We start from the raw sequence: 27,393 nt of genomic DNA, 5'->3' as shown, positions 1-27,393 counted from the left end.
AAAACTCTAAAGTGCCCTTCTCAGACATTGTCTATATGCTATGGGCACAGGGAAGCCACAGAAGCCATTTAGCAGATGAAGGTCATCGGGCTTTGAGAGCATCAGGCTGTGTTTTAGAGCGTCCCTTCTTGCTTGAATAGAAATATCCCGAGATCAGAAGTCTGGATCAGGGAAGGCAGTAGGAAAGCCGTGCTCGTTGCAAATACTTTAGGCCAGAGCATCCTTTGCATGCAGAAGTGATCTGACCCATACCACACAAAGGAACAGACACACAGACTGCTCACAAGAGGAAAACAAATGAGCAGAGTGGACCCAGCCCTGCAAGGCCAAAGGCTGAGATTAAGTTCAGCCCCAGTACCTCTGAAACCTACTGGCAGCGTCCCATGGCACATAGGACAAGACACCCTGCATGGGCATATTGAGAACACCACTTTTCTCAGTCTTCCATTTCTTTCCTTTAAGTTGTGGGTACTTGGGATGTCATTCCTTCTCCCACATCCTTCATCTATGATCTTCTTCTCTCTCCAGTCCATGGTGCTTCACCTCCACAGCCAGAGGCAGTACATCTTTGAGTTTGACAAGAACGACCGCCTCTCTTCTGTGACCATGCCCAATGTAGCCCGGCAGACACTGGAGACCATTCGCTCAGTGGGCTACTATAGAAACATCTACCAACCCCCAGAAGGCAATGCCTCAGTCATTCAGGACTTCACTGAGGATGGACACCTGTTACATACCTTCTACTTGGGCACTGGCCGCAGGGTGATTTACAAGTACGGCAAGTTGTCAAAGCTGGCCGAGACTCTGTATGACACCACCAAAGTGAGCTTCACCTACGACGAAACCGCAGGTATGCTGAAGACCGTCAACCTACAGAATGAGGGCTTCACCTGCACCATCCGCTACCGCCAGATCGGGCCCCTGATTGATCGCCAGATCTTCCGTTTCACGGAAGAAGGCATGGTCAATGCCCGTTTCGATTACAACTATGACAACAGTTTCCGTGTGACCAGCATGCAGGCGGTGATCAACGAGACCCCGCTGCCCATCGATCTCTACCGCTATGATGATGTGTCAGGGAAGACGGAACAGTTTGGGAAGTTTGGCGTCATCTACTATGACATCAACCAGATCATTACCACAGCCGTCATGACCCACACCAAGCACTTTGACGCTTATGGCAGGATGAAGGAAGTACAGTATGAGATCTTCCGGTCACTCATGTACTGGATGACTGTTCAGTACGACAACATGGGGCGGGTAGTGAAGAAGGAGCTGAAGGTAGGACCCTATGCCAACACCACCCGCTACTCCTATGAGTACGATGCTGATGGCCAGCTGCAGACAGTCTCCATCAATGACAAGCCACTGTGGCGCTACAGCTATGACCTCAATGGGAACCTACACTTGCTGAGCCCTGGGAACAGTGCACGGCTCACACCGCTACGGTACGACCTCCGTGACCGTATCACTAGGCTGGGTGATGTGCAGTACAAGATGGATGAGGATGGCTTCCTGAGGCAGCGGGGTGGGGATGTCTTCGAGTACAATTCAGCTGGCCTGCTCATCAAAGCATACAACCGCGCTAGTGGGTGGAGTGTCCGGTACCGCTACGATGGCCTGGGGCGGCGAGTATCCAGCAAGAGCAGCCACAGCCACCACCTACAGTTCTTCTATGCAGACCTGACCAACCCTACCAAGGTCACCCACCTCTACAACCACTCCAGCTCTGAGATCACGTCCCTCTACTATGATCTGCAAGGACACCTCTTTGCCATGGAGCTGAGCAGCGGCGATGAGTTTTACATAGCTTGTGACAACATCGGGACCCCTCTTGCTGTCTTCAGTGGCACTGGCTTGATGATTAAGCAGATCCTGTACACGGCCTATGGGGAGATCTACATGGACACAAACCCCAACTTCCAGATCATCATCGGCTACCACGGGGGCCTCTATGACCCACTCACCAAGCTTGTCCACATGGGCCGGCGGGATTATGATGTGCTGGCTGGACGCTGGACGAGCCCAGACCACGAACTCTGGAAACGCCTGAGTAGCAGCAGCATCGTGCCTTTTCATCTCTACATGTTTAAGAACAACAACCCCATCAGCAACTCTCAGGACATCAAGTGCTTCATGACAGGTGAGGACTGAGATGCACCCTAGGTCAGGACCTACCCCATCGCTCCTTGAGAAAGCTGGTATGTGGTGACGGGAGATGTTAACTGTCTCTAAAGGCAGTATCTCCCAAAGTCTACCTAAAGAAATACTAGTTTGGAGACCATTCTGGAAAATAATGGACCCAGTATCAGGACCACCATTATTATCTTTTATTTAGAAAACTTTTCATTTATTTTTCTCTTATATTACATCCTGACTACAGGTCCCCCCCCCCTTGCCCTTCCTCTCCTGGTCTTTCCTCTCCTCCTCCTCTTTTCACCCTATAACCACCCCGCCTTCACCTCCCCTCAGAAAAGAGCAGGCCTTCCAGGGGCATCAACCAAATTCTGCATAACAAGCTGCCATGACACCAGGCACATCACAACAAGGCTGAAGAGCCAACCAGGAAAAGGAAAAGGGTCCCAAAGGCAAGCAAGAGAGTCAGAGACAGTCCTGCTCCCACTGTTCGGAATCCCACAAGAACACAGAGCTACACAACCACAGAAGAGGACCTAGGTCAGATCTATTCAGGCTCCCTGATCTTCGTGAGCCCACTTGAATCCTGGTCAGTTGGTTCTGTGGGCCCTGTTCTTGTGGTAGGGTGACCATTCTTAACTTTTCATAGCACACTTCAGTTTATGAAGGCTCTACGAGGTTCTGTAGAAAAAGGTGCTCTTTAGTATACTCATCTACAACTTTTCTGATGTATTTCACCATAAAATCCTAATGCCTCACTGGAAACAGCCTTTGGAATGCTCTCTGGGAGTTTCTGACATAGAGATCAAGCTGGGTTTAGTCCTCAATAATATGAGTTAAGCTATGGCTAAAATAAAATCAGCTTTTTCAACTTATGATGATGGAAAACACAGATTTTAGAGACAGACAGAGCTAAGGGAATGGACCTGTCATTTGTTAACTATGACATATTTTGCTCTGAATTTTAGTTTTCTGGACTTACATTAATAGAATACCATAGTCGGTACAGTGGCTCACACCTTTAACTCCAGCACTGAGGAGACAGAGGCAGGCAGGGGTCTCTATGAAGTCAAGGCTAGCCTTGTCTATATAATAAGTTCCAGGCCAGCCAGGACTATACAGTAAGGCCATGTCCTGCAAAATAAATAAAATAGTTAGAATACCTTATTCTGGTTAGATAAATGTTCATATGTTGTGCTAGAGCAACTATTAAAAACCTAAAAACTAAAACAGAGAAGTGGAGGGTGTGGTGGAGGTGTGGTGGTCAGGAAAGAGTTCTAGGCTAGTCTGTGATATAGAAGACCCTAGGTCAGTTTTGAAACCAACTTGAGTATCACGTGCCTCATGGGTCCTGTAAGTGGAGACATCTCAGGCTACTCCAGTCCCTCAGAGAGCGGCACAGGGAGAGTCCCTGTAGGAACCAAATAAAGCCAGCCAGTTCCTTGTGAAAATTTAAACTGAGAAAACCCGCTAATCTTGTGTCAGATCCATTCACGCCCTTTTTCCTCCACACCACCCCCTCCCAGTTCCAGGCATGAGAATAGGAAGATGATCCCCACCCACCAGAATTCCTCAATGTCAGAGGAAATACTCGGGCCCCTACTCCAATGTGAGGGGCCGTGGGGAAGATTCAAACAGATGGCTATTAAATCAGAGAAGGCTAGCAACCGGCTCTGCCCGCAGGGTTCTGGGAAGTCTTCAAAGAGTAGCTGATCCTTGAGGCTGGCTCCTGAATAGATTTCATCAAGTAGCAGAGAGAAAGGCATTCCAAAGAGTAGGGTCAAGAGTCACAAAATTGGGAACAGGACATTGTGTCTAGCTTCAGAATGGTGCGAAGGGACTTGGACGTCCTTCCTCACCCTACACCTTGATGGCCTCCTCTGGATCCTGTTCCTGCTGAAATCAATAGAATTCCTTTTTCCAGGGGGCCCTGGGGGTGGGGGGTTGGGGGGAGCGGGGTAGACTTTAGTTTGTTCTGTTAAGAGGAAGAATCCTAGTCAAGGACTAGAAGAGAGACCAAGGTGGTACACAGGTGTCATGAAAACATACTTGGGACCTGGGGATAAATACATATATTTTGACAGTATTCCCAGCTTCTACCACATTCAACTTGGCTGCTAGCACTACAGAGCCTTGACAGATTAGGATGGCATTTCCATTACATCTGTCTGCACAAAGCACGCCCCCTGCCTCACCCTCCAGTGGGTTTCCTGTGAGACATCTTGGCATGTTACTATAGCTGGAAAAAAAAATACTATAATAGGAAATGTAATTTTCCATAAAAAATTGTTAAAGCTTGCCAAAATATTATTGCCCTCCCCCTCTTCCTTTGTACACTACCATATGCATACAGTCTCCTTCCAGAATAGCACTGGCGTGATTCAACACTCCTCGCCAAGCACTTGGAGATACCGTCTCCTTTAAGCCTGGCAACAGCTCTGTGAGATCACGACAATTATCTGCATTCTACAGATGAGACATGTGAGACCCTGAAGGAGCAAGGGGTCTGTGAAGAGTCACACAGAACAGGGCTCTCTGATTTCAGAACATTTCCCGCGATAATCACCCAGCCTCTAAATCCTGCGTTCTGACACAGCTCTCAACTATCCAAGGGGCATCTTACATTTTCAGTTTGTGTTTCATTTCCCAGATGGTTAAATCTTGCAAATATCATATTGGTTCTACCTTCCCTGGGCCAGACCCACTCTAAGGATCCAAAGGGAAGGAAGGCCTGGCACCTGCCTGCACGGAACACATGCTCCCTTTCACAGATGTCTTTGTCATGTGCCCACCTGTGAGCCCACCTTAAGGAAAAGAGTTGTGAAGTAGAAATGGAGCTCAATCTGGAGGGGGCCTGTTAGCATGTGTGAAGTTCTGGACTCCATCCCCAGCACCAAATAAAGTAGGTGTTGTGTTTGCATCCTGTAACCTCAGTATTGCAGAGGTGGAGGTGGAGGATCGGAGCATCAGGTCATCCTTGACCACACAGCCTGAATAGGAGCTGAGAACCTATCTTTAAAAGGACAAAAATGTATTTTTATATCACTATAAAACACTAAAACTTAAGGTTTGCACAGCAGTCCTTACAGTTGGTATCTATATATTTTCTAGTCTAGTGTATTCCACTTCATTGAAAATACTGGTCATGACCCCCAAAATGATTTTACCTATGAAGTGACTCCTGTGGTACATAATAAAGATACTTGCCGACTAAACAATCAAGCTTTCAATACATCAGAAATGATTGCAGTGGCTAATATAAAACTGATTCTGCTGATTCTCATTACACCTTACCTTTTACCATCTGTGAGCTAACTGTATCCTCATTCCCATCCTGAAGTACAGCGAAGAAAGCTTATCTTCCCAAACATACCTACAAAGGACCTGAGGTACACTCCAGTTAGGTAGGCGTGGGTCGTGAGATAATGGTGCAATTGCCAGGGTTGAAGAGGACAGGGTGCACTGATTGGATGATCCTGGGTCACATGGTCCAACAGAGGATGCCGAATTAGATCATGGGGAGGTGACCCTAAAATGTCCACCACAGGTATATGTCACACACACATTGTCATGCTGAGCCTTTGCCTGAGACATGAGCTTGGGGGAAAACCTGACACAGACAGCAAAGTTCCGGACTGGTAAAGTAACCCTTCCACAAAGATGTTGGGAAGCCATCCTTAGAACTCTGAGGTGTTGGACTTCAAAATGCTTAGTGGTTTGGGTTGGTGGTGTCCTTTTGTTTTGTTTTGGTTTTGGCTTTTGGTTTTGGTTTTGTTGTTGTTGTTTGTTGTTGTTGTTGATTCAAATACATTCAAATACAAAGGCATGGACTTGTGAAAGGGCTTCACATCCCTTGTCTTTTATTCCTCCCCTGCGGCAGCAGTGCCTTCTGGGACTGACAGGTAACTCACTGAGCTTTTCAAGAGGAAGGAAACGCCGGCCCCTGAGGTTGTAAGAGTACAATTCCCAGCTCTTCAGAAAAGCCCGGCAGGAATGCTAGCTAATAAATAGATCTTGGACATTTTCCTGAAAGACATGATAGCAAAGCTTCCCGTTTTCTGTCTCCCATCGCTTACTCATAATTAAAGCCCAGCCCTCTCCTGCGCCCCCTGCTTTCCACAAAATCCCTGATGCCCATTCTCAGCCTCAAGCAAAGGGGCTTTGTTAGGTGTTCTCTCCGTGTGTGGTCTGTTTGTTTTAATTTCCCAAAGATCCATCTGCTGAGAATCCTCAGATGAAAGACTCCTGGAAACTCAGTAAGGAAAGGGCCATGGAGAAAAGCCATCCAAATCCCTGTTATAAATAAGAAAACGGAGGTCTTGGGATACACAACCACACACACACAAACACACACACACACACACACACACACCTGTGAACTAGTACCTGATCTGGATATTATACACTAAATCCAGCACTTTGGGGCAAGCTTGGAACCACTCCTGCTACACAGTAACTGCCTCCAAACCTTATCCTTTGCCCAGACTTGGTCGAAACCATTCCTACTGTCAGTATGCAAACAAGGCAACTAACTCTCAGAGAGGTTAAGAAGTTCACTGTTCACACCCGTGGGCTAGCTGCCACACTTTCTCTTCCCGTTCATGATCTCCACACGGCTGAAGTGAGAAGTTAAACCTGGGTCCTAGTGGAGGGGCCCGGGACAACCAAAAACAAACAAACAAACAAACAAACGAGGCAAAGACAAGTGTGAGGTGCCCAGGAGGGAGATCCATGGGTCACAGTAGTGTCATGAACACAACTGTTGGTACCCACAGGTTACTCCCTCTCAGCAGCTGCCAGAGGTGGTCCTTGGCCTAGGTCATCAGCAAGACCTCCCAACAGAAATGTGTTTCCGTTGGAAAGAATCACCTAGCTCTGAGGCAGGTCTTAAAACCTTGTACACACAACCCCACCCCACCCCTCTCACTGAGACTCCATATTCAGGGTCTGCTTTCTTGTCCTCCTCAACCCCCATGGAAGGTCATGGCTTTCATTTTTTCTGTTTGGTTGGTTAGCTAGATGGTCTGTCATCATCCTTGGTTTTGCTTTGCTTTCTTTTGACATAGATTTCATGTATCCTAGGCTAGCCATAAACTCACTATGTAGCCAACTTCTGCTCCCCCTGCCTAGACCTCCTGGGAATTTCAGGTATCAGTTTAGTTCTTGGGACTAAACCCAGATGTTGGTGCATGCTAGGCAAGCCCCTTTCAACCCAGGATCATAGATTTCTGATTCCATTCTTCAATGAGCCAAATGCTCACCAAAAAAAAAACCTTATCTATAACTTGCAACTCCAAGGAATGTGATTAATAAGCTTAGAGACAAGCAGGTTAAGGCACTGGGAGGTCAAGCGACTTCCTTATGCTGTCAGAAAATACAGCAGCAAACAGAAAAGCCCTTTGATCTGTCCTAGCCAGCACCATGCCCAGAGGCACTTTGGCCCTGAGGCTACAAAGAAGGTGGGGGGGGGAAGGAGGGGCAGCTTGTTTCTTAAGTGAATTTTTCTCTTTTTGAGTCGGCTGTTGAAGTCCTTTCTTGGATCTATCTGACCTTTGCAAGGGTTTTCTATTGATGTTGGGGCTGGGAGGGGGCCTGGGAGAGCTTCACCTGTGAGCACTACCTCTGGGTAAGCAGATGAGGGATGAGAGAAGTAAAGATATCCGGAAGCCTAGGCCCTGCTTAGGCTTCACCTGTCTGGGATCTCTGAGGAGGATTCTGGGCGTGTGCCTGGCAGAGGGATTGCTAGGACCCAGCAGCACATTTGGCTTGAAGACCAGGACATTATTTCCATTAAGTGGATCAGTGAGTTCTGTCATCTTCCCCTTGTGGCCCCTGGTCAGTGACTCACCTTCACCCCAAGCTTATTTCTGCTTCTCTCCACCCAGATGTCAACAGCTGGCTTCTCACCTTTGGATTCCAGCTGCACAACGTGATACCTGGCTATCCCAAACCAGACACAGACGCCATGGAACCCTCCTATGAGCTCCTGCACACGCAGATGAAAACTCAGGAATGGGACAACAGCAAGGTAATGCTCTGCGACAGCCACACCTCAGCCATTCTGACACTGAAGTAGGGGCCCCACCAACCGTGCAGGGAAATCAAGCCAGGGATGGAAACTACTAAGGCAGCACCTTCATGGCTCTTGCCAGACAGCTTTCAACAAACAGCAAGCTACAGCTAGGCAGACCCCAGGGATCCACCCGTAATAGCCACGGACACACACAGGCTGTGTGAAGAAGTTTTTCATAATCCACCATGTTCAGCGTACCACAGAAAATAATGAGCCTTTGTCACTGTTCGGGCAAAAGCACAAAAAGGAGTGTTCTGAATGCAGTGTGATTTTTTTTTTTTTTTGAGCACAGATGAACCTGGCATTGAATGACATTCTACTTACGTTAGCTCACAAATACACCACACTGTTATTCTTCTCATTGTACAGGCTTAATGCTTGAGACCATACAAACCCAGATTTGTCCATTTTGTGTCATCTGGCTGAGCATGACTAGGAGGGTCATGGGGGGGGGGGAGTTACTTTTTCTTATCTCTCTTTTATGACCAAATTTCAAAGACTCAGAATTAAATGACTGGAAAGATCTTTTACGACAGTCTCGTCCCGCCATGATCGCTTCCCGTGTTGCTCATCCCACCCTCAGGCTCCATTCATAAATCCCTAATCAAGAACTCTGCATCAGGATTCCGGGTCCAGCCCTGTAGTGTGGCCCATGGAATGCAAGGGTGGGTTAGCAGAGACCACCTGGGGGTGCTCGCTCAGGGACTGTAAACTCTGGGGAGGGACAGCAATGCCACATGACTTGATCCTGTGCTTGGAAACCCCTGCCACCCTGTTCTTTTCCTCCCATCCTGCTCCCCCTACCTCTGTACACACACACACCTCCACTCTTTTGAGAGAGACGTTGTGTATGTGTGTCCCTCACTGAACCTGGAGCTCACAGATTCAGACACTCTGGCTAAAGGCCCAGTGGTCTTCCTTTATCTGCCTCCAAAGCACGGCTATTACAGACATGTGTCTCCATGCTCGCCTGGCTGCTGGGGATCAGAACTGAGGTCCTCACACTTGTGGGGTAAGCATGTTAATAACTGAGCCAGTTCCCCAGCACCAAGTCCCTATTTCTTCTTGTTCCAGGCTAAATCCATTAGGCTCATGCTGGCTACCTCCTCCCAGACTTGCAGATGAGTCTGCTCAGGTGGTGTACTCTGTTCAGCGTTTGCTTTCTTTCTTATTCCTTCACTAGATTCTGAATCCCAACAGGTTAAGTTACAGGTTTAAGGGTCTCAGTCAATGCCCAGCATGCAGGCTTAGCACAATGTAGGTGCTTCAGGGACTGGAGGGACTGAGTCATGTAACCAACCCATTTCATAGATAGGCTAGGCTCAGGGAAACTTACCTAAGGCTGTTCAGCTAGAAAATGACAGAAGGTGACAGGAACCTAAGTCTGCCTAGCCACAGAGCCCGTCCTCTTTCTGGCCTAGCCTGTCCCAGAACCTACTCCCAAGCCCCTGGTCCAGAGGTCCCAGCACTTGCTGTCCCCAAGCAAATTCCAGCCACACAGTACTTCCTCCCGCACCAGGTTTCTGCAGTACTCTCCAGAGTCCCCCTTCCCTGGCTGCCTGTTTGCCAACCTTGCCTGTCAATGAATTATTGATTTCTGCCCTTGGCAAGCATTGGAGATCTTTGTTGTTGAGTACTCCGGCTTTTGTGAAACTCTAGGAAATAATTGTTCACAGACAGGGTTCTATTAATTATAAAGAGGACTTAATTTCACTGGGAGGCTGATGGGTCTATTTCTAAAGCCTGTGCCCCGAGTCGCTGATAAATCCTGGAGCTCTGAGCACAGCTTCCCTGAGCTGCTTGAGAATGGGAGGGGCAGACAGATGGCCCACCAACCAACGGGGTCCAGCCTGACCCTACAGCAGCCAAGCTGGGGGTACTTGAGGAGGCCCAAGGAGACACTGTGGGCCAGAGACCCTTCTTGAAGCTTGGATAATGGGAGGGCAGAGCAGTAGAACAAGCGAGAGACTTGAGACAAGTCATGGCTTTCCTAATGTCCTGCATTTCTTGGAAGCCTTCTCCCTCTCTTCTCCACCTTCTGAGCCTCGGTTGTTTCTCACTTGACACTGGCCTCTGGAGTCAGACAGGCCTGGTTCTGAATACTAACGTGCAGCGAGCGCTGGGACTGTAGGCCAGGGATGAGCTGCAGAGCCTTAATTCCCTTAGAAGTGAGCTTGAAGCTGAGTGCAGTGGCACACACCTTTAGTCCCAGCAGAGGCAGAAGCAGGTGGATCTCTGGGAGTTCAAGACCAACTTGGTATTCATACTGAGTTCCAGACCAGCCAGGGCTACTTACTCTGTCTTAAAAAAAATAATAAAAAAAAAAAGAACTGAAATAATCTATTGTAGGGATCAAGCAGGGTGTTGAATGGTAATTCTTGAGTTGAAGATCAAGAAATGTTACCATACCTATTAGCTATGAAGTGTTTTGGACCACCAGTCCTTATGTTTAGCTGGAGTGTCGTCATGTCTGGGCCTATGAAACAATGAGTTCTCTGAGGGCAAAGACAATGTCCAGTTCATTCTGTATCTCTACTGCTCAGCAAGGTGCCTGGCCAGAGCAGCTGGCTCTGAATAGAAAGGTGTGGGGATGGCTGGGTGAGGAATGGCTGGGTGGATGGCTGGCTGCCGATGGTCAGCACCAAGGAGACAGACTTTATAAGGTTTCCTTTTTCCCTTGTCTTACACTTTCCTTCTCTCTTTTTCACGGTCCTCCCCCATCAGTCTATCCTCGGGGTACAGTGTGAAGTTCAGAAGCAACTCAAGGCCTTTGTTACCTTAGAACGCTTTGACCAGCTTTACGGCTCCACCATCACCAGCTGCCAGCAGGCCCCAGAGACAAAGAAGTTTGCCTCCAGTGGCTCCATCTTTGGCAAGGGGGTCAAGTTTGCCTTGAAAGATGGTCGAGTGACCACTGACATCATCAGCGTGGCCAATGAGGATGGGCGGAGGATTGCGGCCATCTTGAACAATGCCCACTATCTAGAGAACCTCCACTTCACCATCGACGGGGTGGACACCCACTACTTTGTGAAACCAGGACCTTCGGAAGGTGACCTGGCCATCCTGGGCCTCAGCGGTGGGCGGAGAACCCTGGAGAACGGGGTTAACGTCACCGTCTCCCAGATCAACACCGTGCTCAGTGGCAGGACTAGACGCTACACTGACATTCAGCTGCAGTACAGGGCACTGTGCCTGAACACCCGCTACGGGACAACAGTGGATGAGGAAAAGGTGCGGGTGCTGGAGCTGGCCAGGCAGAGAGCTGTCCACCAGGCATGGGCCCGAGAGCAGCAGAGACTGCGGGAAGGGGAAGAGGGCCTGCGGGCCTGGACAGACGGGGAGAAGCAGCAGGTGCTGAACACAGGGCGGGTGCAGGGCTACGACGGCTTCTTTGTGACTTCCGTCGAGCAGTACCCAGAACTGTCAGACAGCGCCAACAATATCCACTTCATGAGACAGAGCGAGATGGGCCGAAGGTGACAGAAAGGGCCAAGGCCTGGACTTCTTGCCAAAGACAGCTACTCTTCAGTGGCCGTATTCCTGACTGTGTTGTACTTAACAAAAAAACAAAAAACAAACAAAAAAAAACTTTTTTTAACAAGTACAGAAAACAAAACAGAAAGATATTTGTTGCATTGTTAATTCATGCAACACTCTTTTTTTTTTTTAAGAAAGAAAAACACAAATTTGGCCTTCACACATTTTTTTGCAAAGAATGGAAGGGACTTTTTTGTTGTTTTTGTTTTGTTTTGTTTTTTCCCGTAGTGTGATCATGATGCTAACTTTATGGTCTTTTGTTCCCCCTTTTTTTTTTACTTAAGGAATTTTCCCTGTCGTTGGGGGCACATTTCTCCTGTCTCTGGGGAACACATCTCCTTGGGTGTGTCCTCATCTGCCCCTAGGTTCCCAGTGTGATGTGAGACACGGGTGTCTGTGCTAACTTGTCTCGTGTGTAGCCCTTTCTTCTCTGACTGGGGTTGGGCAGGAGTGAGGGGTGCGGACCTTGGGAGCTTTGATTAGTTTCCCACAGAAGGTGGCGAGTTGCTCTTCACCATGTTCTGTGCCTCCTGAGGACCTACGTCATGCTCTGGAAAATACCATGATGTTGTTCAGCACCTTTTCAAGCCACCCCAAACTCCTGTCTGAGCTTTATATTTTGATGCTAAATGAACCCCCCCTCCCTTTTACAAATCTCTAGTGTAGCTGTCAGTGCCACCCCTGCCTCCATAATGAAATAGAGAAAGTGTCCTCCAGGCCCTTCCTGTAGTCTGGTGACATAGCATCCTGGGACTATGAGCCCCTTCCTTTCCAAGAGGGGAAAGCACCCAGGATGTCTGTGAGTTGTTGATCCTCTGAGATATCCCTCGCCCGTCTCCTCCCAAAGTCAGGCGTGCGAACCAGCAGTGCACAGCAAGCCCCCAGTGTCCAGGGAAGGCGAGGAGACCCTGCTCCCCAGGGTGTTGGGTGATCTTCCCTCCAGTGCTCAGATGCTACCACTGACAATCAGTGCGGCAAGAGATGCCTTTGATCCTGGAAAGATGCACAAAAAAAAAAAAAAAAGCAAGTCAGCCAAAGAAAGGAGTCAGCAAAGGCACGAGCCAAGAACCCTAGCCAGCTCCTGGAGTCTCCTCTGCCTCCCCTGTTCAGGGGCACTGTTCCCTGTTCCCAGAGGCGCTGAAGTCCCAGAGCCTAGGCCTTCAGGAATTACCTTCTGTGGAATTCTTCATCAGAGAACCTCAGGCAGGAGTGGTTTTGTTTTTGTTTTTAAATAAGAATGAGCTCTTTGGCCTGGCCCAGCAGGATCATACAACCCACTGGAATCAGGGTTGCTGGTCCCCATGAATCCGGAAGGCCAGACTAGCATTGTTCCTGTGAAGACCTGTGCACACATCATTTGGGAGAGGGTAGGCACAGGTGCAGCCAGTGCTGGAGGACTGCCCTGATGGTGGTGGCAGCCTTCAGGCGGCAGAAGTGTGGAGGGCAGAGGATTGTAACAAGAGCTGGGCGCTCACTGGAGGATTCCTTTTCTGGTTTGTCTGCCTAGATACCATTGTTCTTAGCACTCAGTGTCTGGGAGACTGGGGAAGCCAAATGCTTCCTTTTGAGCTGGGCGTCTTAGAAAATGGGACTTTTATGGGTTACATTTACATTAAAGTGTGGAAAATGAATTCCGAGTCTAAGCTATTCCCCGTGGGAACCTTGTTGGACTGATAAAGCTCATGGCACCTTTATAGCCTTACAGAGTCTTCAGAATATGACATGAGTTAATGAAACCAAGAAGGTCTCTTACCGCATGAGAATCGGAGCAGTGTGTAGTCTGCCTGTAGTTCTGCCTGGCAGAGAGAGAGGGTCCACAGCTTGTTGGGGAGGGGAGAGATCGCCTTATGTTGTCCCACTGGGATAAGAGGATGTGTTTTGTTAAGTGCTCTTCCTGATTCCAAAAAACTCAGTCACACTGCTGCCACAGTGTGCCACCGCCTGCTCTATCCACTGGTTGCTCTGCCTCAGGATCAAAGCTCTGCTGGGTCAGACTTAATGCCCCCTCTTGCGCACAGTACCTAACGTGAGCTGGTAATGCAGACCTCCCTCTGCCGTGATCATTCCTGGATGGGAGAGAAAATAGTTTGACCTGAAACTATCTGTACCCAGAAGACATATGACCCTCAAAATGTACTTTTGCTGTAAGGGTCCTGTGGGCAGAGTTGTCCGGTGAAGTGACCTAGTTGATCTGTCCCATACTGGCTGCCTAACATTGGCTGAGATCCACTGGGGACATTTACTTGTAAGACAGAGAGACAGCATGTGACCCAAGAGAACCATCTCCTTAGAGCTGTCCAGCTTGTGACTTCCTCCTCCACTATCTCCCCCCCCCTCAAAGAATATATTTTTAGGCATCAGTGAACACTGTGAGATATTGGGTGTTCTTTTTTAAAAGGAATGATCCCGTATTCTTCTGGGACGGCCATCCCAGAGAGGAAACATGCAGGCGTCCCTGAACTGTAAAGGACCTCTGCTGTAGGCCAGATAGTGCCATGTGCCTCCCTTGACACTGATGCTGTCCTCCAAGAACTCTGGTCTTGGCCTTGGAGTTGGATTCCACCTCCCAGGTGGGTTTAAAGGCTCAGGCCACAGTTCCTTTTGCCTATTTAGGGGGCTTTGAATATAAAATGCCATCCTGGACAATTCCCGTTCTCTGGGCACTAACTACAACTATCCACTTGAGAGAGTGACTGGGCCTTCCTCACTGGTGGAAGTTTGTGATTCTGATGGGAGTTAGCTTCTGAACCTCTAAGGATTTTTTTTTTTTTTTTGCATAGTTCCCACCTTCTCCACCCTCCACAACTGCCAATTAGTCCCTCAGCCTCAGCCCCTCTTTCATGACCGTAAACAAGACTTTATTAGTCCCCGACCTCATCTTTTATACCCTGAGACCCCCTTTGTGGTCACCTCCAAGACAGGCATCACTAGATGGTACTGTGGTGATACTGACTCCATAGTAAACAACCCGTCAGCCCTTAGCACGTGGCTCAGAATCACGGGTGGAAAACTAGCCTGAGGTCCACACCAGTGCCTGATTCCACTGAAGGATGCTGGGTTTGAAAGGAATCCTGGGAAGCTAATGGGAGACTGAGACTGGACAAGTGCCTGCAGATAACAGGGATGGCATGGGGAGGGGCAGATGATGCAGAAGAGCTGAGCGACCTGCGCATGGGGAGGGGGGCAGATGATGCAGAAGAGCTGAGCGACCTGCGCATGGGGAGGGGGCAGATGATGCAGAAGAGCTGAGCGACCTGCGCAGGGCTTCCTAGGCACGAGCAAGGGAAGAAGGAGAAGAAAAAGAAGAAAGGGCCTTTGAGCTGTGACATCTTAGAGCACAGCTTTGCCGTTTGCAGCCCTTGCATTTCTGGTGGCCATGTGGTGAGAGCAGTGACATTGGGCTTTGTGCCCAGGGAGATGAGCTTGCTAGCTTCCAGCAGGGGGCTGGGCTTTGGGGTTAAATCGCCCTGCCCATTACACAAAGACAAGCATGCTCTTCATCCCTCACAGCCTGAGAGGTTATGCGGACCCTGGGGTGGGAGGATTCACCTCCCATGGGGTCCCAGTCTCTCCTCTCTCCTGGGACCTTCATCAGGACTAAAAGCCCTCCATGAGAGGCATGCCATCCCCAGCTAGGTCAAAACCATTGTCTATATTTTGTGGGAGGGGACGGAAGTCAAACAAACAAACAAACAAACAAAGAACTCTGTGGTTCAAGACCTTTTTATTTAGCCTTCCCAAAACAGCAAACTCATTTTAAAGACTCATTGCTCAGGTGACAGAAACTTTATCCTCTCCAACCTTTCATTCTCAAAAAACCAGCCTTGCGTACTTGACTGCCCGGAACAGTGGTGGTCTCTGCGGTTTCACGGTGTTGTAGAAGATCAAAGGTGGGGAGGCGTGGGGTGGGGACCCTGTGTTGTGTTTTGGAGGCCTCGGTTGGGCCCTGTGTTGTATTTCTTACCCTCTGGGGAATGCCAAAGGCGTGAGACTGGGCTACTTCTAGTCCCTAAGAAAAATGTGATTGATTCTAAGGGCTGATGGTTCAGGGATGACTGCCCGTGGGCAGGCTCGGCTGTCCCAGCAGAAGCTGACCCACAGATGTCTGGTGGTCCCCAGCAGCTCTAACCCACTCATCACCAGAACCCCACTGTTCTAAATGTGCCCGTCATTCTGAGGACTTCTGAACCCGCAGCTCTGGCAAAGGACGATACTGAGCTGCCTCTGGATAACCAACACTGGAGACTCTGGCCTTACCATGTGGAAATAGTTTTCCTGAAGTCTGGAACTAATTTTGAGAAGTTTTTTTTCTCAACACTTTTGTGTTTCTAACACTGTATTTCTTGACTGTGTAAATACCAACAAGGCTGTAAATAAATGCAGATGTAGATACCTTCTAGAAAAAAGGGGGAAAAGCATAAAAACAAAACCAGAAGTGATCCCGTGTAGCCTTCGTTGACAAATAAAAGACTATTTTGTGTTTAAAGGTGTACGGTGGCCTTTGTTGGGAGACAGTGGCAGTGGGTTGGAGGAAGACCCCCACCTTAGTCCCAGGATCCCTTGCAGGTCCTACCTGTCATGGACAGAGATAGCTGGAGAATCACAGAAAAACCTAAGGCCTCACTTACTAAAAGATGAGGTGCACATAGAGACAGCTCTCACCTCAGCTAGTGCCAAACTGCCCCCAAGCCGTGTCCTATATGCTCACTGGCTTCAAAGGCAGATTCCAAGGGACAGGAACACCTGGCCCTATCCACCACCAAACCCAGGACCTGCTGCAGAGTTACTGCACCTTACAAATGAACAGGCTTATGTTCAACTGAGAAGTGGTAATAACCACATGGGGCAACCTAGGGCGAGAGGAGAAAACTCCTTTAATAGTGTAGGTGTTTCCTACTGTGTTCTTTCCAATCTAACATAGTTCTAATCACAGTGTGGGAACCTCTCTCATTTAAGCACACACTTAAGCTATGAACCCTCAGTGCCAGGAGTGAATGCTGGGAGCGTTGAAGAGGTTATTTACTAAGCCCAGCTCTCAGGTATACGTGGCAAACTTTACGAAAATTCAAACAACTGTCCTTCTAGGTCAGGAATGCCATCCCACCCTCATTGGCCCGGGGTTGGCCTATGCCAAGCTCTAAGGAAAGGAGGTCCAAGCTATTGGCCCCTTCCTTTCGTCCCAGATGGAGACTTCACCTCAGAAGCGACAGGCAACACAGCCCTCACTGTGAGTCCCCTTGGCATGGACAGGGCTTCCAGTGCTATGACCTGAGTTACTCTGCACTCCAGATCTTGCCTTTCCATGACAGAATGGTGACACAGACCTCCCTCCTGGTTGATTACTTCTTGGGTCATTTAAAGAAGGAAGCACGTAAAGTAGCACACTGTTCAGGACATCACACCCACTCTGCCCAGCCCAGCCAACCCAGACCCTTAACTGCTGTCCAAAGCTTAGCACTCTTTAGACCAGTGTTTCTCAAACTTTGGCTTGCAGTTTATGGAAATCAAGCACCTCCCCCTCCTCCTGAATTCCCAAATAAGCAGACCTGGAGGGTAACTCCAGAGCATGCAATTCTAATCAGTTCCCAGGTATTCCTGCTTTGAGAACTGCTGGTACCCATACTCCCCTCGATGCCGTGTGCATAATAAACCGTTTAATGTGTGTGACACTTCAGCTGCCCGAGTCAACAAAATCTCCCCTTTCTCCCGACAGTGGTGGGGCAGCCGCACTAGCCCCGCCCCATGCGCCTTTCCCTTCACATGAGCTGCCGGAGAACATGGTCCACCCAGTCAAGCCCCCGAGATTTTCTCACTGTCAGCCGTTCACACATAGTCTTCACACCCGGCTGATATAAACTCACAAAACCTTTTTGACCCTCTTTCGGCTCTCAGAAGATACCCCCTCCCCCACAGTACATCATCTAAAACCCACCTGAGCTGTTCAAGATGGGACCACTCAGGAGTGAGCTCCCCCAGGTCAGCCAAGACTAAACCTCATCCTCTGTGTGTCCCCAGGATCCCAAACAGATGTCCAGCTCCTCACCAGTTGAAGGTTAGCCTCTCTTTGACTTCAGGGTTCAGTTCCTCCGGTGTAGAGTACCCCGAAGAGCCAGACACTTCTGGCCCTCTCTGCACTTAAGTAAAAGTTGCTAGGACACCTCACAAAGACTCGGTGGGGTTGGCTGTAGAGAATGAACACACACAGCCTTCATTGCTCATTCGGAGAGGCTAGTAGAGTCTGGTGTCCTGCCTCCGGAGGAAACGTGATGAGAGTCCGTGGGTTAGAAATGAATGCAGCCAGCAGTGTATGGGGCTCTGGGTACTTCTGATCATCACTTTCCCCTGCGTTCTGCCGCAGGAAGCACTAGTAGATATCTGTTAGATAAATGGTGCCCACATCTCTGATTCTGTAACAGCCCACCATACCTCTGCCGGAGTCTCTGGACTCTTCCCATCCTTCCTCACCTCTCCCCAGTTTGATTCCCATTCCATAACTGACTCCAAAAGCACACAGGAAGTGCTCCCCACTGAGAGAGTGCTACTCAGCTCTCAGGCCAAATGTCTGCTCCCCCTCCGCCATCTTTCTGACCAGATACTTCTAGGAAAAAGCACTGTGTGTCTTCATGGTGAGATCTCAGCAGACAGAGTAAGAGTTGCCTCTAGACAAGGTGCTGTCTGCATTAATCCCGATTGAACTCACAACCACAGGCAAGAGGTGGTATTGGCAGGTGAGCTGCAGGATCATGATTTGTGTTTTAAGATGGAATCAGAAAGTGAATACAGGATTCCCTAATGCCACATTCTAAGCTATGTTAGTATTAAGGTTGGGAAACCAAGGAATTTCCCATATGAAGGGACTGGGGAACAAATACCACCTTTCATGTGTCCAGAAGGTCCCCATCAGCAGACACAGGCTCACCTAAGACTGTATTGTGTTCCTATACTTGTGGCCAGCTGCATGGGCAGTGACCAGTGCTGCCCCACAGAGCTCTGTGCTTAGAAGGACTCTGCTCTCTCTGAGTTCAGTGTTCTGCTGTCACCATCTTGAATGCCTCTTTCTTTTTTTTTTTTTTTATATCCGAGCTACAAAAGTGATAGATGTGTGGAAAGTAGAGTGTAAGGAAGCTATCGGCCAGCTTTTCCTCTGTGGAGAGATCGGGGAGGCTTCCAGGAGAAGGCAATACCCTGACTGAGTCCTGAAAGGAATTCGAAGAGAGGTATTTCAGGAGGAGGAAGTGGCAGACTAAAGGCCTCAGGGCATGCCAGGAAACAGCATCTCCCTCCCAGTGAGGCAGCAGAGTTGGCACTCCAGGAGACTAGTAGGTGGGCAGAAGCTCAGAGCTTTGACTTCTCCTAGTGCCCTTGCACACCCTGGCATGTGTCCGAAGCCTGTCTCCATTTCCACCCAAGGCTCACGAGATGGCCACACCGTATTTAGATGAGGACTTATGATTGTCTCTCCTCAGAGAAGTTAGCCAGTTTTCCTGCTCACCCACTAAGTCACACTCACGATTTCTCCACACTGATAGCACCCCCTGGTGGCCGCTTCTCACACTTTCCTGATCGAAAAAAAAAAGCCATTCCTGATTGGAGGAACACCAGACTCCTGCCCTGTTCCTTCACTCCCTGGGGTTCAGGAGAGCTTCAGACAATGTCCCTTGTGACCTACAGTCAACCTTTTAGACTTATTATATCCACATGGCTTCTCTGACTCTCTCCTTTAGCTTTTTTTATACTCCTGATCCAAGAAGAGAAATTCTTACTAATGAGTAAGCAGGCAGGACGTGGCTTCATATAATAAAAAATGGTACTAGAGGCTTCAAGAGGCCTCAGGAGGTAAAGGTAGTCGCTGGAAAGCCTGGTGACGTGAGTTCCATCCCTGGGACCCACGCGGTGGAAGGAGAGAATGGACAACTGAATTGAACTCTACACCCATGTGCATATAAACACACGCACACACACACACACACACACATACGCACAGTTTTAAAAACTAACAAGATGAGCCCCTTGAGGGTCTAGGCTCCACTCTGGTCTGAACAATGACTCTCAGAAGTTGCTTCAAAAAATGTGAAAGACTCGAAAAAGAAAACAGAGGAAAATAAGCTTTGGGGTCCTTTCCCCTTCTTCCATGATGACTTTTGACCCTTGAACCACTGTGAAGAGACTCCTTCTATAGTAAATATGATGTCTCCAGCTCTCTCATATAGTCATCTGCAGCAGCCACTGCTGAGCCTGAGGCTGGAAGAAGGCATACAATGCAGTGTCCCTTCATCATGGCGCTTGGAGACTTATCCTGAGCACCCTCAAGCTGGCAGTGCCAACAGTGATAATAAGGAGGAAGAACTTTGGCGCATCTTCTTTGGATGCATTTTGTAATTGCATCAGGGCATGTTTCAGAAATCAGTCTTCATGGACTGGGAATCTACAACGTGTCCGGTGTTTGCTGAGCACTCTAAGTTCATCTGCTCATTTAACCCTGGCCACAGTGCATGCAGAGGGGTGCCATTAACATCTCTGGTCTTCAAGTAGAGAAGTAGAGGCATATTTAAAAGGACACAATGCTAGCAAGTGGAACAACTAAGATTTGAACCTAAATAATCCAGTTTCAGGGGCTAACAGGCTATCATGAGCTACTTCTTGAACCTAGAAACAAAAAGTTAAGGTACAAACACTTATCTAGATCCTGCTGGAGAAGGCCAACTGAATAATCACAGTGTGTTTATTTAATCACTTAGTAAACTTTCCTTGAAGGGCATCTGATGTCAGGTATGGGTAAGTGCGTAAGTACAGTCTGCCTCTCTAGCCTGAGAGGAAGAGCAGAGCCGGATGGAACTGCACGTAGGTGACGCATGACGGGCAGAATGCAGTGGGACTCAGGAGACAAGAAACAAGCGCCTGACACCGCTAAGTCAGGAAATGCATGAACACTGGTTCAACTGGATCCAAGGATTACCTCTCTGTCCTGCAGATAAATTCTAAACAAATGTATTATACCTAAAGACCACACTAATTCTACCCCTCGCTTCACGCTGCCTTCTTCCTAGGAAGAGAGGAACGCCAACTGCCATGCGTCAGGCAACTTAATACAAGTCCAGCAGCTCAGGGTTCCGGGACCTACATAGACTGGCCTGATCTGCCATCTAGTGGTTGATATATGCACTACACTAGATATTGGTGGCATCCTGCCTTTCTGCCCAAGTACAGAGGGGATGAAACCTAAGATAGAATCCTCGGTAAGCAGCATTGAGAAGATGTCTCCAAGGTTTTACAAATGAAAAGACTGAGATGGGACTCTGAGATGTGATTGATATAGGAACAATTTTATCCATCATTTTCCTGGCAGCATGCTAATCAGTTCACGTTGACTTCACGGCGTCATCTCAGGAATACCATAACTACATTTGTTTAGCCTCCCTCATAGCCGCTCTATTTCTGAATTCCAGTTGTAATATTCCCCTCACTTTGAATGGCATTTATTTGTTAGACCTTGCGGTGACACTGCAAAATGTCATACGGTCTGATTCAGATCGTCCTTCAGAGTGCCACTTTCTATGTTCTTGGGCCTCCACGTATCCTCCATGCTCAGGGCTTGCGTCACATTTGAGTGTTGTAAGCAAGACTAGTGTGTGTCAATGCTCTGCCATATCTCAACAGGTTGGGCTTGGTAAGAGTGGGAGGTGTTGGTGCGATGTAAAATGCTGACTCCCTCCTCCCCCTCCTCCCCCTCCTCCTCCTCCACCTCTTCTTCCTTGACCTTCCTCTTCCCATCCCTGACCCTGACCCAGTCCCTGTCCCCATCCCCATTCCCATCTCCATCTTCTTGGTTTCTTTTTTGTTTTGTTTTCAAGATAGGGTTTCTTTGTGTAGCCGTGGCTGTCCTGGAACTTTCTTTGTAGACCAGGCTGGCTCCCAAGTCATAGAGATCCATCCACCTCTGTTTCCAAGTGTGGGGATTAAAGGCATACATCACTATTTCCAGCAGGAATAAGGAATTTTAATGGAGAAAATGACTCCTTCACAGGACTAGCCTATAAGCAAGTGCTACTGAACTCTCAGGCCAAACGTCTGCCCCAGTCTCCCTGACCAGATACTTCTGGGGACAAGCACTGAGTGTCTTCATGGTGAGATCTCAGCAGACAGAGTAAGAGTTGCCTTTAGACAAGGTGCTGTCTGCATTAATCCCGATTGAACCCACAACCACAGGCAAGAGGTGGTATTGGCAGGTGAGCTGCAGGATCATGATTTGTGTTTTAAGATGGAATCAGAAAGTGAAGGCAGGATTCCCTAATGCCACATTCTAAGCTATGTTAGTATTAAGGTTGGGAAACCAAGGAATTTCCCATATGAAGGGACTGGGGAGTGAATACCACCTTTCATGTGTCCAGAAGGTCCCCATCAGCAGACACAGGCTCACCTAAGACTGTATTGTGTTCCTATACTTGGGGCCAGCTGCATGGGCAGTGACCAGTGCTGCCCCACAGAGCTCTATAGTGTAGGGGATACCAGGACAGGGAAGTGGGAAGGGGTGGATGGGGAACAGGGGGAGGGAAGAGGGCTTATGGGACTTTTGGGGAGGGGGGATCCAGGAAAGAGAAACTCAATTGAAATGTAAATAAAGAATATATCGAATAAATAAAAAATCTATATTAACTGAATTTCCCTGAAGGTCTGCCGTGAAAGTTCATTGAGAACTGAAAAGGTGACAAAGCACACTACTTCCGAGTTTATAATAAAGGTGCTTTTATCATAAATAACAACAAAACAAATCAAAATACTGTGTTAGAAAACAAAGCTTTTGTAACTCTCAGCATCTGCTTAAAGATTTTACTGTTGTTTTGTTTTATTTTATTTATTTTGTTCTGTTTCCTGTTTGCCTTTGACTGAGTGTATTCCACGAAAGGTAGCTTTTTGTTAGTAACATTTTATTGATTACTATTGATTTCATATAGTGTACCCCAATTTCCTTCATATCCCTGTCCCTTCATATCCCTGACCCTTCATACTTTCCCTCTGTCCTTGTAACCTTCCCTTCCAAAAGAAAATAAGAAAGAATAAAAAAAAAATCTTGTTGTGGAAAAAAAAAAAAGAAGGGCTTGGCTCTCGCTGAGTTCAGTGTTCTGCTGTCACCATCTTGAATGCCTGTTTCTTTTCTTTTCTTTCTTTTTTTTTTAAAGGGGATCCTCTATTTTCATCTTATGCTAGGTTATGCAAGCCATGTCGCCAGGCAGACTGGGGATTCAGACATGAACCTGGAGTCCCATGAACACTGGATGTATTTGTTTTCACGAGCAGACATCCAGCCTCAGCACAAGGGAATTGGGTAGCCAGAAGTGAGTTTACAGGAGAAGAGACGATTTCAAGTGAAAGAATTGGGAGAGGAGTTTTCTAGAAGGGCCAACCTTAGCTTCAGAGGCCCATAGATACACAGTGGTAGAGAATGCTTGGTAATTTTATGTCAGTTTGACACAAGCTAGAGTCATCTAAGACAATGGAGCCTTGATTGAGAAAATGCCTCTGGATGATTCAGCTGTAAACAAGCCTGTAGGGTGTTTTCTTAATTAATGATTGATGGGGGAAGGCCAGCCCGCTGTTAGCAGTGACACCCCTGGGCTGGTGGTCCTGGATTCTATAAGAAAGCAGGCTGAGGAAGCTATCAGGTACAAGCCAGACAGAGCACTCCTCCACGGCCTCTGCATCAGCTCCTGCCCCCAGGTTCCTGCCCTGCTTGACTTCCTGTCCTGACTTCCTCCATGATGAACTTCCACGATGAACTCCCATGATATGGATGTGTAAGCCTTTTGCTCTTCAACTTCTTTGGTGATGGTGTTTCTTCAAAACAGTAGTAACCCTGTTAGTGACAGGAGTAATAAACAGTAGTGACGGTTAGGCATCCCCTAGCATCTGATCCCCAAGTTTTAACACATAAACTAAGAAGACCTCAGCCTGATTCTGACTCATTCAGTGACACACATGCAGAACCAATCCAAATAGCTTGCAAAGTCTTTGAAAATCAGTTTAGGGGCCACAGTCTACAAATGGCTGTTCATAGCTTGTTGTCTATACCCAGCTTGGTGGGAATCCCTACCTCCATGACAGAGCCCTCATCTAACATGAGCAAAAGTCTATGTTCAATCCTCAGCACTACACAGAATAAAGAAAGGGGCCAAGCATGGGGCCATGCCAGAGACAGAGGCAAAGCAGAGCTCTATATGTTCAAAGCCAGCCTGCTCTAAATAGTGAGTTCTACATAGTGAAACCCTGTTTCAAATCAGAGGTGGGGGGAGTATTAAGAATAAATAAATGAAAATAAAGCCAGTCTTTTAAAACTCCCTAGAACTTAAATAAGACACAACACTATATTTATATACAAACTTACACAGAAATCTCAATTTGGCCAGTTCTGAGATGGCATCAAGATGGGAATTATCTAAATCTCTAAAGCAGATATTACAAAAGTGTTCCAAAGGTAAGAATGGAAACCCTTTTTTTTTTATTGGATATTTTCTTTATTTACATTTCAAATGTTATCCCCTTTTCCGGTTTCCCCCTCCCAGTAACCCCCATCCCATCCCCCCTCCTCCTCCTGCTTCTACGAGGGTGTTCCTCCACCCACCCACCCACTCCTACACCTCAGCATCTATCAAGCCTTCATAGGAACAAGGATCTCTCCTCCCATTGATGCCTGACAAGCATCTCTGTATACAGCTGGAGCCATGTGTACTTCTTGGTTGGTGGTTTAGTCCTTGGGAGCTCTGGGGGTCTGGTTGGTTGATATTGTTTTTCTTCCTATGGGGTTGCAAACCCCTTCAGCTCCTTCAGTCCTTTCTCTAACTCCTCCACAAACTCAGTCCAATGGTTGGCTGTGAGCTTCTGCCTCTGTATTCATAAGACTCTGGCAGGGCCTCTCAGGAGACAGCTATATCAGGTTCCTTTCAGAAAGCATTTCTTGGCATCCACACTAGTGTCTGGGTTTGGTGACTGTGTATGGGATGAATCCCCTGGTGGGACAGTCTCTGGATGGCCTTTCCTTCAGTCTTTGCTCCACATTTTTTCTCCATATTTGCTCCTGTGACTGTTTTGTTCCCCTTTCTAAGAAGGACCAAAGCACTCACACTTTGGTCTTCCTTCTTCTTGAGCTTCATGTGGTCTGTGAATTGTATCTTGGGTATTCGGAGCTTTGGGGCGAATAACCACTTATCGGTCGGTGAGTGCATACCACATGTGCTCCTTTGTGATTGAGTCACCTCATTCAGAATGATATTTTCTAGGTCCATCCATTCGCCTAAGAATTTCATGAAGCCATTGTTTTTCATCTCTGTGTAGTAAGTACTCCATTGTGTAAATGTACCACCTTTTCTGTATCCATTCCTCTGTTGAAGGACATCTGGGTTCTTTCCAGCTTCTGGAGCAGAACTCTGGAAGCAGCTGGTAAGATAGAATATCTGAAAAAACACATAAGAGATGTAAAACAGATGCAGCATAACAATTGGAAACATAACAACTAGAGTAAATGGAACCAGTAACCACAATCCCCTCCTCCCCATCCCCTACACACTCTCACCACACCTGGGCCAGTCCTAAAAGAATGGAAAGAAAAGGAAAAGAATCAGTGAGCCTAAAACTTTAAATATTAAATATCGGGTGTGCTCAACCAGAGGAAGAGTGATTGTGAGGGTGAACTAGAGCCTTGGGGTCACTGGGGCAATCTGAGAAGGTGTATAAGTATTGAGAGAGAGAGAGAGAGAGAGAGAGAGAGAGAGAGAGAGAGAGAGAGAGAGAGAGAGAGAGAGAGAGAGGAGCCCAGCAGGAAACACACCCAATAAGATGAGAGCTGACAACTCCCCAAACCTAAAGAAAACCAGCACCTCAAGGGTTCAAGGATCTCTGCAAACTCCAAACAAGGTATAGGAACCTACGCCCAGACACATTCTAACCAAGCCACGGAGACCAAAGATGCAGAGATGCGAGGAAGAGACACAGGAGCTAGGGGAACAGCTGCGGGGGGTGGGGGGGAGGTAAAATGCTGCACACGCAAACATGCAGCCCTGAGTTCAGTTCCCAGCAACCCAAGAACAGCCAGGTGCAGTGGCATAGTGCCTGAGATCCTACACCTGGGAGAGACGGGAGGAGTCCCAGAGAAGCTCCAGGCTCAGTGAGGGCCCCGGCTCAAAGGCAGAACACGGTTGAGGAAGACACTCAACACTGACCTCTGCACTCACATGCATATGCACACACACACATGAATGTACACCCACATATGTGCACATATGAGTATGTACACACACATTAAAGGTTTGTTGGTTTTTTTTTTTTTAATTCAAAGGAAAACATAATGCATGGCTTGCAGGGAGACAGTGACTGGAGCGGCTCTCGGGACACTTAATATTTCTAAAGGGCAGAAAGAAAAGAAATATCAGCTCAGAATTCTGAGTGTAGTGAAAAGAACCTTGGGGATGATGAAGGGGAGCGGCTCAGGGCACTCTTCAGCCAATGAGAATGAGGAGTGAGCGGCTCAGGGCACTCTTCAGCCAATGGGAATGAGGAGTGAGCGGCTCAGGGCACTCTTCAGCCAATGGGAATGAGGAGTGAGCGGCTCAGGGCACTCTTCAGCCAATGGGAATGAAGCCAGAAAGAAACTCGAACCCTTTGGAGAAGAACAGCAGAAATGGCAACTAATTCTCTAAACCAAATAAACTATTTTTAAAGTTCTTTCTTCAAAAAGTCTCTTAAAAATATGGAACTCTTTACGAATTCGCGTGTCATCCTTGTACAGAGGCAATGCCGATCCTGTGTCCTTCCAATTTTAGTGTATGTGCTGCCGGAGTGAGCACTATTTTTTAAGTTCTTTAAAATACATTTCATTGTTGAAAGCAGAAGGGTCACCGCTCTGTGATGGACTTCCAATAAAAGGACAGGAGAGACCTGTGCAGCATATGCAGACACTGTACTCGAAACAATCAGGTATTGTTTCCAGACAGAGCAAGGAGGACATCTCTTTTAAGTCCTGAAGCAATGACTAACAAGCAAAGACATGATTAAAAAAAAAACAAACCAACAACAACAACAAAAGAAAAGCTGGAGAAAAATAATACAATAAAAAAGCCTAAATGTAAATGTTACATCGAGATAACTTCAAACATAAACTGGTATAAGCTCATCAAAATAAAAGAGATGCTGGAATACAGAATAAAACATACGAGCTTGATAGACTATATGCGTGGTGAAATAGTCACTTCAAACATAATGATATGCATAGGTTAAAAGTGAAATGATGGAAGAAGATATACCGTGAAAACAGTAATCAAAAGCCAGCCAGAGCGACTACACGGACATCAAACAACACAGACTTCAAAGATGGGGCATGAATTACCATGATAAAAAAGTCAGTCCACCAAGAAGACATAATGTACTTTATTGTACATGCATTGAAAGTGGTTTCAAAATACAGGAGGGAAAATGACAGAAATGAAAGAAGATAGAGACAAATCCATAGTCATAATTAGAGACGTCAACATGCCTTTATCAGTCATCTGTAGAATTAGTGGGCAGAGAATCAGTAAGGTTGTAAAACAACCGTACCCACCAGCAAGATCTGATTGGCTGACTGCGCTGCCAACCATCAACCACAAGATCTGATTGGC

The 27,393-nt window shown here is 47.6% G+C and overlaps 1 protein-coding gene and 1 non-coding gene across 2 annotated transcripts in view; one reads left to right on the top strand and one right to left on the bottom strand.

Annotated features, from left to right (window-relative positions):
* Tenm4 (teneurin transmembrane protein 4) overlaps window positions 1-11,833 on the top strand; it is a 561,145-nt gene extending 549,312 nt beyond the window's left edge. The window contains 3 exon segments of the mRNA XM_052158525.1: window positions 529-2,143; window positions 8,022-8,164; window positions 10,934-11,833. Coding sequence (XP_052014485.1) covers window positions 529-2,143; window positions 8,022-8,164; window positions 10,934-11,692 — 2,517 coding nt within the window. The 3' untranslated portion in view covers window positions 11,693-11,833.
* Window positions 11,834-26,480: 14,647 nt separating this feature from the next.
* On the bottom strand, window positions 26,481-26,583 carry LOC127676628 (U6 spliceosomal RNA). Its single transcript, XR_007976081.1, has one exon. It is a non-coding gene; the product is annotated as a U6 spliceosomal RNA (small nuclear RNA).
* Between the last annotated feature and the right edge of the window lie 810 nt (window positions 26,584-27,393).

The sequence above is a fragment of the Apodemus sylvaticus genome, chromosome 1 (assembly GCF_947179515.1).
Source record: "Apodemus sylvaticus chromosome 1, mApoSyl1.1, whole genome shotgun sequence".
NCBI lineage: Eukaryota > Metazoa > Chordata > Mammalia > Rodentia > Muridae > Apodemus > Apodemus sylvaticus.
This window is presented reverse-complemented; position numbering and strand designations above follow the sequence as displayed.